This window comes from Anguilla anguilla, chromosome 2 (genome assembly GCF_013347855.1).
Source record: "Anguilla anguilla isolate fAngAng1 chromosome 2, fAngAng1.pri, whole genome shotgun sequence".
NCBI lineage: Eukaryota > Metazoa > Chordata > Actinopteri > Anguilliformes > Anguillidae > Anguilla > Anguilla anguilla.
Genome location: NC_049202.1, coordinates 30,493,893 through 30,512,137, shown reverse-complemented (window position 1 = coordinate 30,512,137; position 18,245 = coordinate 30,493,893). Strand labels below are relative to the sequence as shown.

General features: G+C 40.9%; 1 protein-coding gene across 2 annotated transcripts in view; it reads right to left on the bottom strand.

The window, feature by feature from the left end:
• The window catches only part of npepps (aminopeptidase puromycin sensitive), a 131,334-nt gene extending 130,196 nt beyond the window's left edge, over positions 1-1,138 (bottom strand). Inside the window, exon 1 of one of the 2 annotated variants that reach the window (XM_035401028.1) lies at positions 711-1,138. In XM_035401028.1, coding sequence (XP_035256919.1) covers positions 711-833 — 123 coding nt within the window. In that variant the 5' untranslated portion in view covers positions 834-1,138. The remainder of the gene's footprint in view (positions 1-710) is intronic. The other variant, XM_035401021.1, reaches the window with a different exon arrangement.
• Positions 1,139-18,245: the final 17,107 nt, after the last annotated feature.

The window sequence follows — 18,245 nt, the reverse complement described above, 5'->3', positions numbered from 1 at the left end:
AATTAGTGTAGACTAATTGGATAAAACATGAAGAATAATTTGTTCAAAGTTGGAACCTGTTAGACTAACCGTTTTGTGCAGCTCATTTTATAGGTGTCTAGCGTTTACTCCCCTTACCAAGTTCTTGTCCAGGGTGACAGCAAGCCTATGTTAGCTTGTTTCTTGAACTCGTGCTAATTAGCTAGCTACATTATATTGGCGAGGTAACTTACTCTAGCTTCCGAATACCTGAGTATTTTCAGCACTAGGTAGGTAGCCACCGCCAGCCATTGCATTTCTAAAACCGTCTATGATTTCATTAATAGCTACTCTATGGGCTACCTGCGATGCAACTAGTGTAACTCTGTCATATATCCAGAACGAATAACGTTAAATGATGATGAATACTAAACTGTGGACATAACGTTTACTTAGCTGGCTAGCTAAGTACCCTTAGTGCAATGTAATTTACTGCGTCCGAGTAGATAGTCTAAGCCATAACGTTATAAGGGAGCGAATTGGATAACCTGCTTGCTAGCTAGCCGACTAGGTTATCCAAATAAAGAAAACCGTGACTATTTTGCTCCCTTATACATTAGCCATGGCTTATCTACTCGGACACAGTAAATTACCGAGCTAGCTAGTGCCAAACACTACATTGCATAACAAAATCAACGCCATGAAAGTGCCTACTGTGTCGTTTTATCGGTCTAATGTACTAAGTATGTTACCTCCACTGCGGCCTCCAGCTTGCCCTCGAAGGTGAAGTCGATGAGGTCCGGCTTCAGACATAACCCGTACTTAACGGGGTACACGTCAGTGGGCAGCCGCACAAAGGGCCTTCTCTCCGGCATGGTATCTGAATGATGACTGGCAGCGCTTACGAATACGGTCCTATGTGGCTAAACCTTAGACGACGTTAGCCAAACTAGCTAGCTTGCTAGCTAGGTTAGCTGTACTCAAAAGTTCAGCAAATTTGGCTTCGAGAACAAAACTTTGTCTCAGGGGATTACGTCTGGAATGACTGCCGAAATGTACGGCCCAACACACGCAACATAAAATCCAAAGAACTACAGCTAGTTAGCTAGCCTAGCTACCTCGCCTCCTCCCTTCTCTAAATACACAGAAAAGCGTAGCTAGCCTGCTAATTAAGGTTACGTGAGCTCTTGAGGAAATAGACGTCTACACGTAGAACTATGGAAGGCGAAATAAGTCATATTTCATATAGTAAAACGCTTTCTCTCAAAAAATACGACGTATTTAAAAAAAAAAAAAGTAAATTAGTCTAGGACAATTCCATAAAATAAGGCTATACGTTATACAGATAAAAATATTACGCAAAACGCAGTGCAATTTCCGTCGCGTTATTAAAATTAAGTTCAGTCTCTTAAGAACAATTATTATTGTAATCGATTACTATTATTAATAATGACCATTTATTGTACATTATATAGGCTATATATGTTTTTCAACTTTATTTGCCTCTAATAATAAAAATGAACACACTAAAACATCAGTTGAGAAGGACAAAGACATGACATAAACCCAGACAAGCAAGCACACTCTCCAATGCGCATACTTCCCTAATTGGGATAAGTATTCACTCTAAGGCTGACAATGTGTACAATGTATTCAACAGAAAGGTGCTCAAATTAGACTAAACAAAATGTAAGTCCTTCATAAAATGCAAATATTTTATGAACAGCACGGGTAACTATACCTCTGTCCCCCTAGGAGCCCCCACAGACACAATTATAAGTAAAATAATTATAAAATAAAAAAGTTTATTATATTTATATTTTATTATATATTACAATTTATGATTGCATATTGCATTTTTATGTGCTGGAATGCACTGAGAGCACTATCCTTAAAGACGTCAATGAGACTATACACCCCTTTTCCACTCCACTGTCAGCTCCCCAGGAAATAATGGCACATAGAAATAGTATTTCAGTTGCATTTCTTTCTACACGATCAGTTGAATGATGATTGGGAAAATTCTTATTTGCAATTTTATAATCTCAACAAAAATATACATTAGAGAGCTATGGAATTTGATAAATGACACATTTAAATTTGACTAGTGATTGATGACTAATAGACCATAAGATCTGTAATACAATCTGTAAATTTAACTTTATAATAATATTTTTATTTATTTTCTCATTAATTGTTCATTTTTAGTTGCATTTATTTTGGGGTTCATGGTGTGCATATGAGGCACATGTGTTTGACATATTTTATTTTTAATGGAAATTTTTAAAAGGGTGAAAGGACCAGCAAGGGGGAAGTGTTATTTAACCCCTTAAACCCCACTTTAAACCCTTTTTTAAAAACCGTTCCAAGTGTCACCAAACCTCTCCAAATTGGAATATTGTGTATATCTTTTTCTCCAGCCATATTCCACTTCCAGAAGTTAATTCTATTGAGTTTGGTATCATTCTCTCTTTTTGACTAAGCCCAGTATTTGAGTCAAATGATGTCCTTTTAGAGAGCTTCTATGTACAGAATGTGTTCATAATGGTTACTTATCACACAGACTAAATTCACAAAAGCCGCATTTCCACCGCAGGAACTTTCCCCAGGAACTAGGAACCTTTTGAGGAACTCAGTGCGTTTCCACCGCAGGGACCAGGGTCTAAATTAAGTTCCGGGGACATTATTTTACCCCCCAAAAAGTCCCTGCTCGGGGGGTAGTACTTTCCAAAAGTACAGGAACTTTGGGGGTGGGGCTTGCAGTGCTGAACATTTCTGATTGGTCGAGTACTCGCAGCATTTTATTTCAACCGCCATTTTCTGCAGCCGCAAACCAGTTTGTTTTTTGTTCATTGTGCTTCGACACATCAACATGGAGCTTCGCCTGCACGTGTGACTTTATGGGAGGATTTTAATCACAATGCTCATCTTCATCCGTGGTCACACAAAAACAACAAACTAAAATAACAAACAAAGTTAGTTTGCCAAATAGCTTTTAAATGGCGGACTAACGCCTGTTACACACCGGACGCGGAGCGGATCTGCTTCACATTCGCACCCATGGTAATGAATGAGTCTATTAAATTCATTTTTCATTTCATTGAGTCTTTACTTCACTCTAGTGTGTTTCTTTTGCACCTCTGCACCTTGAACTAATGCACTTGTTGTACGTCGCTCTGGATAAGAGCGTCTGCTAAATGCCTGTAATGTAATGTAATGTAATGTAATATTCACACAGCCCGCGGATTGCGTGCCTGGTCACGGATGTGAAGCTTTCTTTTCCACCTCGGCTCTATTTTTTCTGCCATGTGCAAAGCAGATAAACTGTTTGACTAGATTGGCCAATTGGAGAGCAGTTGTTATGGGGTCTAGTTAGATTGATGCCATCGGCAATCTATTACTTTGTTGTTATTTACATGACCCCGGATGTAGAAAGTGTGTTTGTTCCCTATTACATGGCTTGAACCTGACACATGCGTCTGCAATCATTTATGCTGTATATCACAGGCAAACATGGTGTCAGAAGTTTTTGAACTCACATTCATGGATTTATATGTTAGCTGAGTGGGTAGGCTACATCGGATTTGAGTAGTTCTCATTATTACTGAAGCTGAGTCGACAAGTAACGTTACGGCGTGTGCACATCACTCCCTAACGTTAGCTAGCATGGTGGCTAATATTCCACCCCCTTCACCAATAAGCTTCACAGGCAACTGGAGCATCAATTGGGGCTGATGGAGCTCCTGGCGCTGATGGAGCGCTGCCGTGAGGTCAAGCTGCGGCTAGGCTTAAAGAAGCTGCAGTTCAAGGTAGCCGAAGTCCAGTTTCACGGCCACATTCTCTCCCATTCCAACAAAATTTTTTAAAGATGTTTTTGCTCGTTTATGTGATAATGTGCTGAAAAAAATAAATTGTTCTTTAGAGACTGGTAACTTCCCTGATGCTCTAAAGACTACTGTAATGAGACCATTACTTAAGAAAAATAATCTGGACTGCTCTATTCTCAGTCATTTTTGACCTATATCAAATCTCCCTTTCCTAGGTAAAATACTAGAAAAAGTGGTCTTTAACCAGTTAAATAGTTTCCTAAATGAAAACGGTATTCATGATGATTTCCAGTCTGGTTCTCGCTCAAATTATAGCACAGAGGCCGCATTGGTGAAGGTAGTTAATGACCTCAGACAGAGTATTGATGATAATAATATATCAGTTCTTATTATTTTAGACTTGAGTGCTGCATTTGACACCATAGACCATGAAACACTAATGCACCGCCTTTAGAATTGGGTTGGTCTCTAAGAAAAACGGTGCTCAAATGGTTTCAGTCATATTTGACAGGGAGGAAATTTTATGTTTGTGTAGGTGACCAGTGTAGGTGTAGATGTCTCAAAGAAGGCTGAGATTACTTGTGGAGTTCCACAGGGATCGACACTTGGACCTCTACTTTTCACTCTGTGTATGCTCCCCTTAGGCAAAATTATTGGCAAACATGGTGTAAAATTCCATACCTATGCAGATAATAGAGTTATATATGTCTGTAGGGCCAGATGACGACAATGTTTTTAATCCATTGGTTAACTGTCTGTCAGACATCACTAGCTGGATGTCCAAAAACTTCCTGAAATTGAATGAGGAAAAAACAGAGGTTCTTCCTGTAGGTCCAAGCATTCAGAGGGAAAAACTTGTAAATAAATTTGGCCCTCTTGGGATAAAATCTAAACCAAAAGTAAAGAACTTGGGGGTCATTTTTGATTCTGATCTGAGCTTTTAATTCACACAAACTGCATTCTTTCATTTAAGAAACATTTCCAGAGTAAGACCTTTTCTCTTGCAGTCAAATTCTGAAAAACTAATACATGCATTTATCACAAGCAGACTTGATTATTGCAATGCTCTTTTTGCTGGACTTCCAAAAAAGTCAATTAATAGACTACAGCTTGTTCAAAACGCAGCTGCAAGAATACTGACCAGGACAAACATGAGAGCTCACATTTCCCCTGTCCTTGCTACATTGCATTGGCTACCTGTGTCATGGGAACGGGGGGGTTAGGACCCAAATGCAGAGTGTACAAAACTCAAGCGTCAAAGGAAAATCCAAAAAGACTTTAATCACAGAAAGTAACAAAAAAAACAGGAAACCAAGGCAAGGCCTCACAGGGCAACTCTCAAAAACACAAAAATAAAACTTCAAAACGCAAAACAAAGAAAATCCAAAAATCCAAAAATCCAAAAACGCATAAAAAACAGAGCGTGGGCAGAAACACACAGGGAGCTCTCTCAGGCAGAAACACACAGGGCAGAACACAATCAGAAACACACAATGATCCAGCACCTGAGTCAGGGAAGAAAATAACTTAAATAGACAAGACACTAACGAGACACAGGAGGGCACAATGCACAATCAAACCACAGAGAGGGAAGAGAAAACGAGACATAACCAAAAAACAATAATTGGATAAATGAAAACAATAGTACAATTAAATAGGGAAAGGAACTTTTAGACAGACACAGAACCATGACAACCTATGGCTTTTAGAGTTGATTTTAAAGTTATTTTACTTGTTTTTAAAGAACTAAATGGCTTTGCACCTAAATACATCAGCGATTGCTTATCTAAATATGTCCCAAATCGAGCCTTAAGATCCTCTAGTGCTGGTCTGCTCAAGATTCCAAAGGCAAAACATAAAAGAAGTGGAGAGCTAGCCTTTTGTTTTTATGCCCCAAAGATGTGGAACACTGTTCCAGAACATATCAGATTCGCACCGTCAGTTGACAGTTTTAAAACAGCTGAAAACGCACCAATTTAGGATGGATTTTAGCTAGTACATTTGTTTTATTATCGGTTTTATGTATTTAAAAAAAAATGTTTTATTGTTTTTATATGCATCTTATTATTCTCCTATTTTATGTACAATGCCTTGTATAATTGCGTTATTTTTATTGTATATATTTTCCACTGCCTTATTTTTTCTGTTTTCCATTTCTTTTAATTTGAAAATGCTTTTCTGTGAAGTAATTTGGGCTGCAAACCATTGTATGAAAAGTGCTATATAAATAAAGTGATTATTATTATTATTATTTCTCATCCGCTGGACTGAAGCCTGACCCAGAGAAGGTGAGGGCCATCATCAATATGCCCAATCCAACAGACGCAAAAGGCGTGCAACGTCTCATCGGCTTTGTCAACTATTTGGCCAAATTCATGCCACACCTATCGAGTGTCTGTGAGCCGTTGCAACGCTTGCTAGACAAGGAAACCCCCTGGCACTGCCTGCCCAAGCACGAGGCGGAAGTTCATGAACTCAAGTCTCTGGCTACAACCATGCCTGTCCTGCGCAACTATGATGTGACCAGGCCAATCACAGTCCAGAGTGACTCATGCAGAAAGGCCAGCCCATCGCGTTTGCTTAGAGAGCTCTTACCCCCACAGAAAATAACTATGCACAAATTGAGAAAGAGTGTCTCAGCATTGTCTTCGCCTGTCAGAGGTTTCACCACTACTTATATGGCCGCGAACTGATCTGAGCAGAGACAGACCATAAGCCTCTGATTTCTATCTTCAGCAAACCTCTCCTCAACGCACCCAAGAGGCTTCAGAGCATGCTCATGACCTTACAGAGCTGCAGTCTGACGGTCGTTTACAAACCAGGGCCTGAAATGTTCATCAGCGACACGCTCAGCAGAGCAACAGCAGGAGGCACCGGCAGAGGAACGGCACGCTATCTACTCCCTGCAGTAAGAGAAAGAGGACGTACAGCACGTGAACCAGGCAGACTACTTAAATGTAAGCGACCAGCGCTTAGAACAAATCAGGCTGCACACTGACCGGAATGAATGTCTGCAGGCACTGAAGTCCACAGTTCTCATAGGCTGGCCAGATGGGAGAGAAGAAGCGCCTCTCATTACCAGAGAATACTGGCCCTATCGGGATGAGGTCAGTGTACAGAACGGCATCCTATTCCGGGGGCAGAAAGTCATCATCCCAAAATCACTACGGCCAGAGATGCTTACACGCATACATTCGAGTCACAGGGGAGGAGACGCATGCTACCTGCAAGCTCGAGAGACATTGTACTGGCCCAACATGCAAGCAGAAATAAAGGACATTGAGTGCACCTGCACAACATGCAACAAGTATGCTCACAAACAGCAAAAGGAGACCATGCTCTCACATGACCTGCCTACCAGGCCATGGCAGATTGTGAGCATGGACCACAATAGTGGTTCTCCTTATAGTCGACCACTATTCATATTTTGGGGAGGTTTAGCTCCTCTCTGACTTATCCGCAGAGACAGTCGCCAGGCGATGTAAGGCACAGTTCCCATGACATGGCCAGCCAGACAAGGTCATCACAGACAATGGCCCACAATTTGCCTCTCACTTCACACGTCATGACTCTGAATGGGAGTTTGAGCACGTGACCTCCTCTCCAAGGCACCCGAAAGCAAACGGCAAGGTAGAGTCAGCTGTCACGATCGCAAAGAATCTAATACGCAAGGCCAGGCATGACAGTGTCGACCCCTGGAAGGCCATACTACACGGGAGAAATACTTCCACCGAAAACATAGACAGCAGCCCGGCGCAACGCCTCATGTCTCGTCGACTGAAAACCTCCATTCCAGTGACAAACAAACTCCTTGAACCAGTCGTCATGGTGGGGGTCAGTGAAAAGCTGCGCCACAGGAAGCAGCTTGCCAAGTCTTTCTACGACCGGTCCGCCCGGGACCTGCCAAAGCTGGAGGTAGGGGAAACTGTACAAATGAAGACCCTGCCTGGTGATAACACTGGTCTCTGGAGGGTCGGGACCTGCCTCTGCAGGGTTGCACCGAGATCTTACCTGGTGGACGTCAACGGCTCCCTCTATCGACACAACAGGGTTGACCTCAGAGTGGCCGAGCCAACTGCTACTCAGGCCTGCGAAGAGAACGACCCGAAGCAATACATGTTCCAGATAGTAGTGCTGCAGAGGCTCCCCCAATTGTGGCTGAGATAAGCCCTTTCAGGTCCACACCAAGGACCTCACCTAGTCCAGTTGGTGCCGCACCCTCAGATGGACACACATATACTACGGCTGGATGGCTGTCTAAGTCGCCTGAGAGACTCACTTTGTAACATGGACTATGTATGGCTGTTGCCATTGAAAAAAGAAAAAGGAGAAAAGGAAGAGAACCAGACGGAATATGGAAAAAACAGAAGTTAACAGACTGTTACGTTCTGATACAGAAAAAACCTTATTTTACTAACGAGTTATATTGTGACATGTTGCACTATGTTCTGGCACTATGTTCTAATGTTTGGTGTTTACTTTGGAAAAGGAGAATGTTACGGAGTCTAGTTAGATCGATGCCATCGGCAATCTATTACTTTGTTGTTATACACATGACCGTAGGAAGTGGTTGCAGAAAATCTTCTTCTGGTAAACAAAACAGTGCTTCTGACAGCAATGAATAAATGTATGTTAATGCAGTTGGCTAACTAACCTTAGGTAAATATGATGTTGATAGCTAGCAAATATGCTGTGCTTTTTGCAGTTCTATAAATTGATTGTGCTTCCAACGCACAACGTGAGCCAGGAGGCTAAACATAAGATTCAGTTTTTAATTATTATATCATAATTGTTATTAGCTAGCACTCTAACAAAAGATATTACTTAGCAGTAAACATCTTATATATCCCATGTTAGGCTGGATTCACACCAGATTAGGCAATGCAGCAAAAACGGCAGTCTCTCCTTTCATTTGAATGGAGGTAGTGCGTTTAGGCTGCGGGAGTGGGGACCGCATGGGGTGCAGAAAAAAAACGCAGCGGCCTGCGGGAAGAAAGTAGAACCAGAATCAACTTTTGCCGTAACGCAACCAGAGTCACGCTGCTGTGGCCAATCACGTAAGTTGTTTAAATGACCATGTAGCATTCCTCTGTTTACCGAGCAACTGTCAGAGGAATTACTGACACGATTCATTTCCTAAGATTTGATTTTATGATCGTCATCGTGATTTGACAGTGCCTGGTAATGGGATGAGTACCGAAACAATAGTTACTAGCTAAATATCAATTCCGAACGTCGGAAATAATCTGTATCAAAAAGATTAGCTATTTAGCAGTTCTTGCATGCTAGTTTATTGTACCTAGCACTATGGAGTTCATGAACCAAACGATGATACTCTCCTAGTTGTGTCCTCACTTGGTTTATTTCATGTACCCAGCTTCGACGTCTGTGTCTGGCTTGCAGTCTACGCTGCAAAATAACGATAGCAAGAAGCTTCCTTCGGTTTGTGTTTGTGTCCATTTGTATGAGTTAGCGGACAAGAAATGGAGGGGGGGGGGGTTAAAGTTCACAACATGACGTCACACAAATGGGCCAAATAGTGACATGCCCACACCTCCGCACAACCCTGCGGCAAGGTGCCGCATTGCCTGATCTGGTGTGAATCCAGCCTTGCTTGCCAACCGAAATGTCTAAATCACAGCGGAGAAAAGCACAGCTGGTATGAACACCAAAGGGGTGAAAAAACGCTGCGCAAGCGCTCCGTGTCCAATGTGTAGTAGGCGTACCTACAGCCTAACCAGGGCAAAACTCGTATTTTGTTTTTACTCATCCTGCTTATGAGCGGCGTGTCAGAAGCATAGAGCAGAGAGCACAGAACGACAACCTGCTGTTTATAAGACATCACACCGAGAGTCAACAAAAAGTTTGCAATACCGGCATTGAAAAAACAATGAACAGGCAGACCACGGAGCAACTATAGCTAACAGTGTTTTTTAATGTGAACCTAACAGCTATTAACACAGATACAAATTAACAGCTAGCACTCGAAACTATGCCTGTAACAGTGTAGCTAACGTTAACTCCGGCTAAACTCACCAGCCTAATTCCCACGGGTGATTAACATCAAAACATCCAACAATCTTAACGTGTAATCCTACGCTCACAAAACAATACAAAATAACTGCCATACGTTATTCCTAAACTCACAGTTAGCTTACCAAACAACATTAGTTAATGTGTACATACAAATCAGAAGTCACGTCAGCGGACTAATTTGCCTAATCTTCGCGGGTCTTTATACCGTGGCGGAAACGCAGACAACAATGGGCTGAAGGATCCTTTTAAGCCGCGTTTCCACCGCAGGAACTTTACCCTGGAACTAGGAACCTTTTGAGGAACTCAGTGCGTTTCCACCGCAGGAACTAGGGTCTAAATTTAGTTCTGGGGGCTTTATTTTACCCCCCAAAAAGTTCCTGCTCGGGGGTAGTACTTTCCGAAAGTACAGGAACCTTTTGGATGGAGCTTGCAGCGCTGAACATTTCTGATTGGTCGAGTACTCGCAGCATTTTTGTGTGTTCATTTTCAGCCGCCATGTTTAAAAATATGCAGCCGCAAACCAATTTATTTTCATAATAACTTCAAATCAAACTTGTATGTTATGCGGCGCAGTAGCCTAGTTTTGGTTATAGCCTGCCAACATCTTGGAATTATAACGTGTGCTCTTCTGTTCTTTTCTTGCTTTAGTATTCGTTTTATAAAATGATAAGCATTCGTGCTGGGACAGCATATTACGTACCAAAACATTAATTACATTACATTACAGGCATTTGGCATTCAAACGGATTAATTTGGTTGCTGAATATTTTCTTCCGGATTTTCTTTGTTAGCCCGTTGTAATTGACTCAAAACGTTTGATACAGTTATGTGAGGTATGCGGTAGTTCTGCATAATTCACATTGGTGATACAGTAAAAGCAAACTGGAAATCACCTTCCGCACTTTTTGTCAGGGTAAAATAACAGGTTAATTCTAGTAATCGTCCCTTTAGCTTTTTCAGACGGCCGTAATTTTACTCTGCCATTCTTCAATTCCACAAAAAGACCAGGAAGACTATGGACTAATTTATGGTGCATGGTTCGCATCTGGAGGGCACACTTCACTGCTCGGCTAGCAGTAACGTCGAAGGAAAGCAAACGGTGGCTGTACCACTACTAATTTAAATTTTCACGCAAGTCCGAGTTTTCGTTCTATTCTTGTCATTTTGCGATTAGCCTATATGGAATTGACGATGAGAAAGTAATCAAACAGCAAATTGTTTACAACGTGTGCATGTTTTCTGCTGTTGTTGCCAGTTATACATATAAATGTGAATGCATTCTGTCACTTCGGATGTCAAGACATGAAAGCGAATGTTCGCATAAAAACATAATGAATGTGTTTGAGAGGATATATAAAACAGTTACAATCTGACTATTGGCCTGTTATATCCTATTTGTTGCATAACAACGGTCCAAGTTCAACTACCAACGACAGTTTTGCTTGACAACGGTAAAATATGCCCAAACGGCTGCAGAAGAATATTTCAATTCCAGGTGATTAAATCGACAAAAAAAATAAATACAAAAGTAACCATATATAATCATTGTTCGTAACCCGTTGTATATAAGTGGAATAAACCCCACTGGGCTGTCCCGGTTATTAGAAAATAACGTAGGCTACTTCGGTGGTAGTATGGGGTTACAGAAGAAATCATAGGACAGATGGACCGACTACAACGTCGCTTTTTCATACGTCAGTGGGCTAATTTGACTAATCTTCGCGGGACTTTAGACCGCGGTGGAAACGCAGACAACCATGGGCTGAAGGAACCTTTTAATTCCTTAAAAATTAGTTCCTGGGACTAAAACTTTGGGGTACTTTGGGTGGAAACGCGGCTTTAGAAACAATCAAACCATCTGGTTTTACCTTGCTGTGTCCCCTGACCTGCACTCAGCTAACACGGTGCCGTAAAATAGGCTAGTAGGCTGCAGTAATTTGCACATGGAAACTGAGAGAGTAGCAATATGCAAACAGCCCCTGTTTATTAGTTATCAAAGCTTACAGTGGAATTTCACAAGGACGTGTGAAGTGAGGAAACTCCTGTCTTTCAACAACAGCCTCACACACAGACACACATACACACACGTGCGTATATGAGCAGGCAGTGCCTCTACAATAACAGTTGATTTGACTGCGCTGACCTCTCAGCTTAGACTTGTCCAGTGTGGTAAGAAACTGCCAGAAGTTTCCTCCAACTGGTGTAGCTCATAGCATCAAAGATGTACACACGCCTCCTGATCCCAACAGGGTGAGAGTCCACAAAGAAGAAAATTACAAAAATATAAACCATTTACGATAATATAGTGCACTTTATCACTACTGAAGTGACATTTATGCAAGCGTTTGCCGATAAATAAACAAAGCTCCAATAAACAATTGATAAAGCCTGCGTTAAAGTTCCTACGTTATGCAAAAATGCAAAGTGAAAGTAACTGCGCACACAGCAGAATTGCAAAGCCATAATTTCATAATTCAAAATTCATTTTTATTCTCATAAATCTACACACAATACCCCATAATGACATAGTGAAAAAAGGTTTTTAGTAATTTTTGCAAAAAAAGGGGGTGGATATGCAGCTAGATACAGGAGCTGCTGTGACTTTAGTATCAGAGATAATCTACAAAGAGTCACTGTCTCACCTACCCCTTGAGGAAAGCCACATGCAACTGTCTACCTTTACTGGAGAAAATATCCCCCTGTTAGGGCAAGTAGTTGTGAATACAAAATATGAGCAGTAAACAGCAAAGCTACCCCTGGTGATTGTGAAGGAAGATCGCCCAGCCCTACTAGGCCATAACTGGTTGGACAAAATTAGACTGAAATGGAATAACATATTCTCTGTGGGAGCAACAGGTGGTGCTAGTGATGCTACAGAGGCACAAAGCTGCGTTCAAGGAAGGCCCCAACACCAATCCATAAGTTCAAAGCTTCTAACAAGGTAAAGCCTAACACTCCCATCTGCAGGAGAGCCAGACCTGTGCCACATGCACTCAAAGGGCCAGTTGAAAAGGAACTGTATAGACTGGAAAGCATAGGTATCATATCCAAAACAGACAGAAGTGAGTAGGCGTCGCCGATTGTCGTAGTGTCAAAAGAAGACCAGTCCGTAAGAATCTGTGGGGACTACAAGCTTACCGTAAGTCAAAGTGTGGAAGAGGAAACATACCCACTGCCCACTACTGAGGATTTGTTCGCAACATTAGCCGGAGGCAAATTGTTTACAAAGTTGGAATTATCACATGCTTACCAGCAAATATAACTTGATAAAGAAAAATCTTACCATAAACACTCACCATGGGCTATATGTCTACCACCGCCTCTCATATGGGGTATCCAGTGCACCCTCTATTTTCCAAGGAGTGATGGACCAAATCTTGCATGGACTAGACCATGTGACCTTCCTCCTGGACAACATTCTGATTACAGCGGGGTCAAGGGAAAACCACCTGCAAAAACTGGATGAAGTGCTGAGCCGACTGGAGAAGTATGGTGTTCGAGTGAAGTGTAAGTTCATGGAAGACAGAGTTGAGTACTTTAGGCATATGGTTGACAGTGAAGGGCTCCATCCCATTTCTTGGACTATTGAACTACTACGGAAGGTTCATGAGAAATCTATCCACCTGCTACAACCCTTGCATACTCTACTTAAGAAAGAGAGTTCCTGGAAATGGACAGCTGAGTGTGAAGAAGCGTTCACAAATGCAGAGAGATAGTTACTGCAAAGCAAACTAGTTGTGTACTATGACACAAAGAAACAGGTGAGGCTAGCCTTACGCATCCCCTTACAGCATTGGAACTGTTATCTTGCATGTAATGTAAAATGGTGAAGAAAAGTCAATTGCGTTTGCATCATGCGCTCTGACTGGGGCAGAGAGTAAACATGCACAAATATTGGAGATGGAAGCTCTAGCAATCATCTTTTAAGTGAAGAACTTCCACAAATATCTCTACGGGAGAAAAATGTACTTTGAATGGTACTTGCTTAATTGAACGGTAAATGTGAAAACATTCGATTATAGTCAGCGGCACCGAACTTTTCTGTCACACCCTCAATAAATGGCAAAAGTCCCAGAAGAAGATTGAATTAAATCTTTTAAAGTTATATATTTTCTGAAACGTTATCGATTCCGCTTGGCCACAGTGAATGAAACTAGGCGATCTGTGCGTATAGTTGCTGTGTAAATTACGTCAGAAGGATTTAGCCTTGTTGTTCGCTACCTAAACTTCACAGCACACTCATTGCCGTTATCATGATTGTAGCATGAAGTGTCTATTTACAAAATCCATTAAAAACAATCACACATGACCTGGGACTTTGAAGTTATAAGGCAGGATGTATCAAGTGTCCAGTGAAAATATTGACCTAGCTATCAGTCAGAATTCTGAGAGAACCAACTGCCATAAATGAGCACGTAAAATCAACCAGTAAGAGCTATTATGATGTCACTGGTTCAGAACCCCATGAATGTAAACAATCGAATGTTCAGTGAAATCTATTGGTTTTCGGTGCCATTGGAGTCCCGACCTTATCATTGATGGAATTTTTTGGAAAGTGCAAGCTAAAATGACACAAAAACAGCCAATATATCACATTAACATTCTATATATGTACAATTGCTGTTCACAATACGCTAATTTAAGGCTAAACTGATATTTTAATCACAATACTTATGTTAGTTTCCGGAAATACATTTTTCGATTGTGGTCTCTAATTGATGTCCTCTGCAACATCTTTGCTTCTCATGGTCTACCAGAGGAAGTTGTCTCTGACAACGGAATACAATTCACTTCCAGTGACAGAATAAGCTTTCTAACGATAATGTATAACATGTCTAATTTTACTTTAGGAATAGCGTTTTATAGCTTAGCGTAACCAAAAGTTTGCTCTCATCATTGCTTACTTACGCATTCACTCTGTGGTAGCAGTAAAAGACACTGCACCTGACAAAACTTTATCGATGAGTTTCCTCATTTCCCTCCCAACTTTGATGGGTGAAAGTGACAATTTTAATTTCAAGCCTTATTTCATGTCGCACACATAGCGTCATTGAAATAAATAAAAGTGACGGTTTTCATTTCAAGCTTTATTTCATGTTGCACGTAGCGTCATTGAAATAAATGAATAAATAAATAAATAAATAAATACATACGTACATTTCGTGCCACATTTAATTATTTATGCTCACATTTCATGATGTATTTATTTCATGATGTATTTATTTATTTAATTTTGTCCGAAATATTCCTCCATAAGAGTAGTCTACAGTTGAGGCCAGAAGTTTACATACATCTAGGGTAAAGACATTCAAACTCAATTTTTCACAACTCCACACATTTCACGTTACCATACATCTCCTGTGTTAAGTCAATTAGGGTAGCTACTTTATTTCCATAAGAGGCCATTTCAAAATAATATCTAAGAGACAGATTTATTTCAGCTTTTATGTACTTTATTATATTTTCAGTGGGTCAAATGTTTACGTACACTTTTTACACTTAGTATTTGGTGGCATTGCCGTTTAATTTCTTAACAGGAAGTGAGGTCATAACTCAACCAAACTTGATACATGGACTCGGGACCCCATTTTGAGGAAGCACAAATATCTGTTATTTGACCACTGGGGGGCGCTGCAATAAGCAAAAATGCATTTCAGCTAATAACTGGTGATGTGTTTGCTTAAAAAAATAATTCTCGTGTCTGGTGATACCGTGAGAGGTCCCAAGGCCGAGACATGACAACTTTTCATATAAACCTAAGCCGCCATATTGAATTTTATCGAAAGGTTTAAAAAATTTTCACAGGCCACAAAGTTTGCCCAATCTTCACCAAACTTCGCACAGATCATCTGTGGACTAACCCTCAAAAAAGTTCTCTGATGCATTTTTGATTTTCAAAAACGTTCATCCATTACAGGCAAATCAAAGGCAAACGAGCCAAACAGGACATGAGCTCATATCTCAGTTACACCCAATCTTTGGTCAGTTGCCATAAAACTTGCTATCAGTGCATACAGCCACGCTTTTAACATGATCCGATCAAGTTTCCATGGCGACTCTGCCCTGCTGGACTGCTTGGCCCCCTCATCGCTGCTTGCAGCTATATTTCTAGATAATCCTTCTTCCTCATGATGCCATCTATTTCTTTTCCAGCAAAACACCCCCACAACATGATGCTGCCAACCCCATGCTTCATAGTTGCGATGGTGTTCTTTGAATTAAAAGCCTCACCCTTTTTCCTCCATGCATAGCGCTGATCATTATGACCAAACAGTTCAATTTGTGTTTCATCTGACTAGAGAACACTCCTCCAAAAGGCTAAGTCTTGGTGATCATCTGCTAAATTCATTCTGGCTTTGTTATGCTGGTTTTGGAGTAGGGGCTTCTTCCTTGTGCAACAGCCTTTCAGCCCATGGCAATGTAGGATTCTCTTAATGGTGGATGTAGATACTTTGGTACCTGATGCCTCCAACTCCTTCACCAGTTCCTTTGTTGATGTCTTGGGGTCCAGTTGAACCTTTCGGACCAAAGTTCCTGGGAGTTCATTTGTGCCTCCTTCCTGAACGATGCAGTGTCTGCGTGGTCCCAAGATTTATATGTTTGCATACAATTGTTTGTACAAATGCTTGTGGTATCTTCAGTTGTTTGGAAATTGCTCCTAAGGAGGAACCGGACTTGTGTAGGTCCAAAAAATTTTTTCTGAGGTCTTGGCTGAGTTGCTTGGATTTTCCCAAGGTATCAAAGGCAAATAGTCAGTGGCTCTAAGGGTAGGCCCTTAAATACAGCCACAGGTGCCAATTAACTCCTAATTATGACAATTGGCCAGGTTTTGAGTTATAATCTGAGCTTTGTGGGGGTCTCTAAAATAACTAACATTAGAGGCAGAGATAAATAAATAAATAATAGCCCAACGGAGTCCATAGCAGCAAAGCTAGTTCTAGCTGTCAAATTAAGAGAGCCCCAGAGGTCTCTTAAATACCTGACAGGTTAAGAGTATTCTTAAGTCAAGAGAAATTTGATAAATCACTTTTATTCTTAAATGTGAGTGTAGGAGTAAATGTCACCAATTCTTACACTTAAGTTACACTTGAGACTAATTTTTTACTTTGAGCGGCTTGATACATACGGCCCCTGGTAAATGGAAAGCACGTGCCAGTTGTTCCTAATTAGCATAGGTAAACGCCCCGCCAATCCCCATAAAAGGGCATGAGACTGAAGGGCCGTGTGCACACACAGAAATCGAAAAGAAAAGCTGAGAGCGAAGTCAATAATTCCCAAACGAAAATCTAAAGACGGTGGAGCACCAGACTCCAAATGTAAGAAAAACTTCAGTAGTGCTGAAGTGGAGGTATTGCTTCAGGAAGTGAACAGCATGACCTGTCATATTTAGTAGCGTCAGTAGTGGATATAAAATAACACAAAAAAGATGCATGGGATGCTATTACTCGTTCAGTGAACACTCTATCCAGAGAAGGGCGCACAACTGATGAAGTAAAAAAAAAATGGTTTGATGTCAAATATGAGGCAAAAAAAGAAGAAGCTGGTGGCAGTGGGGGCAAGGAATTGCGTGTTATGCATTTAAACGACAAATCGCTTATCATTACATTAATACCGCTAATTAAATCAACCGGCAGTAAACTGTATCGGAGTAAACCCGTCGCTGCACAAAAAATGTATTGCCAGTCATTTTAGTGTCACCCCCCTCTGATGGTGTCACCCCGTGCGGTCCTCAACACCTATTGACACCTCTGAATAAGTGTTCTCTTCTTCACCATGTGTTTAAAAAATGTTACTTAAGTGCTTAGTTTGTATTCAAAATTTAAACATTTGCTTTTGCAGTATAGGCCAAATATTGCATAATTGAAACCCCCCAAAATAAAAGGTCACTACAATGGTTTGATTTTTATTATTTATTTACTGATGAACTCCCGCTGAGGCAACCACCCTCTGAGGCGGGTATAAAAAAAAAAAAATAAATTATGAAAATATTATTGTAATTTTAATCCTATAATATTATACAACTGTAGAATTGAATAAAACGCAATAACCAATTATTTTGCACAAACTTACAGCACTCAAATGTGCGTAAGTGTGCTCTTCAGTGTGCGTAGATTCTGTTCTTACCTAAGAACAAATCCCAAATAATAAAACATTAGTGAATGTCAGAATCTTTGTGAAAACTGCGTAAGTGGGGTACGGTTGGTGAATGAGGCCCAATGACTTTCCCTGGCATATGTCCAAAGAACATATTGATTGCTTAGGGCTCAGCATGGAGTTTTAGCAATCTCAATACCATCAGATTGATTCTTTTGCTGTGTCTAGTGGTTTTACATCAAAGTGCAATGGGTCTAAGCTTTACAATGGTGTAGGTGTTATAGTAGTGTACCTTGAATCAGTGACCGAAAAAATTTAATTTTTGTGTAG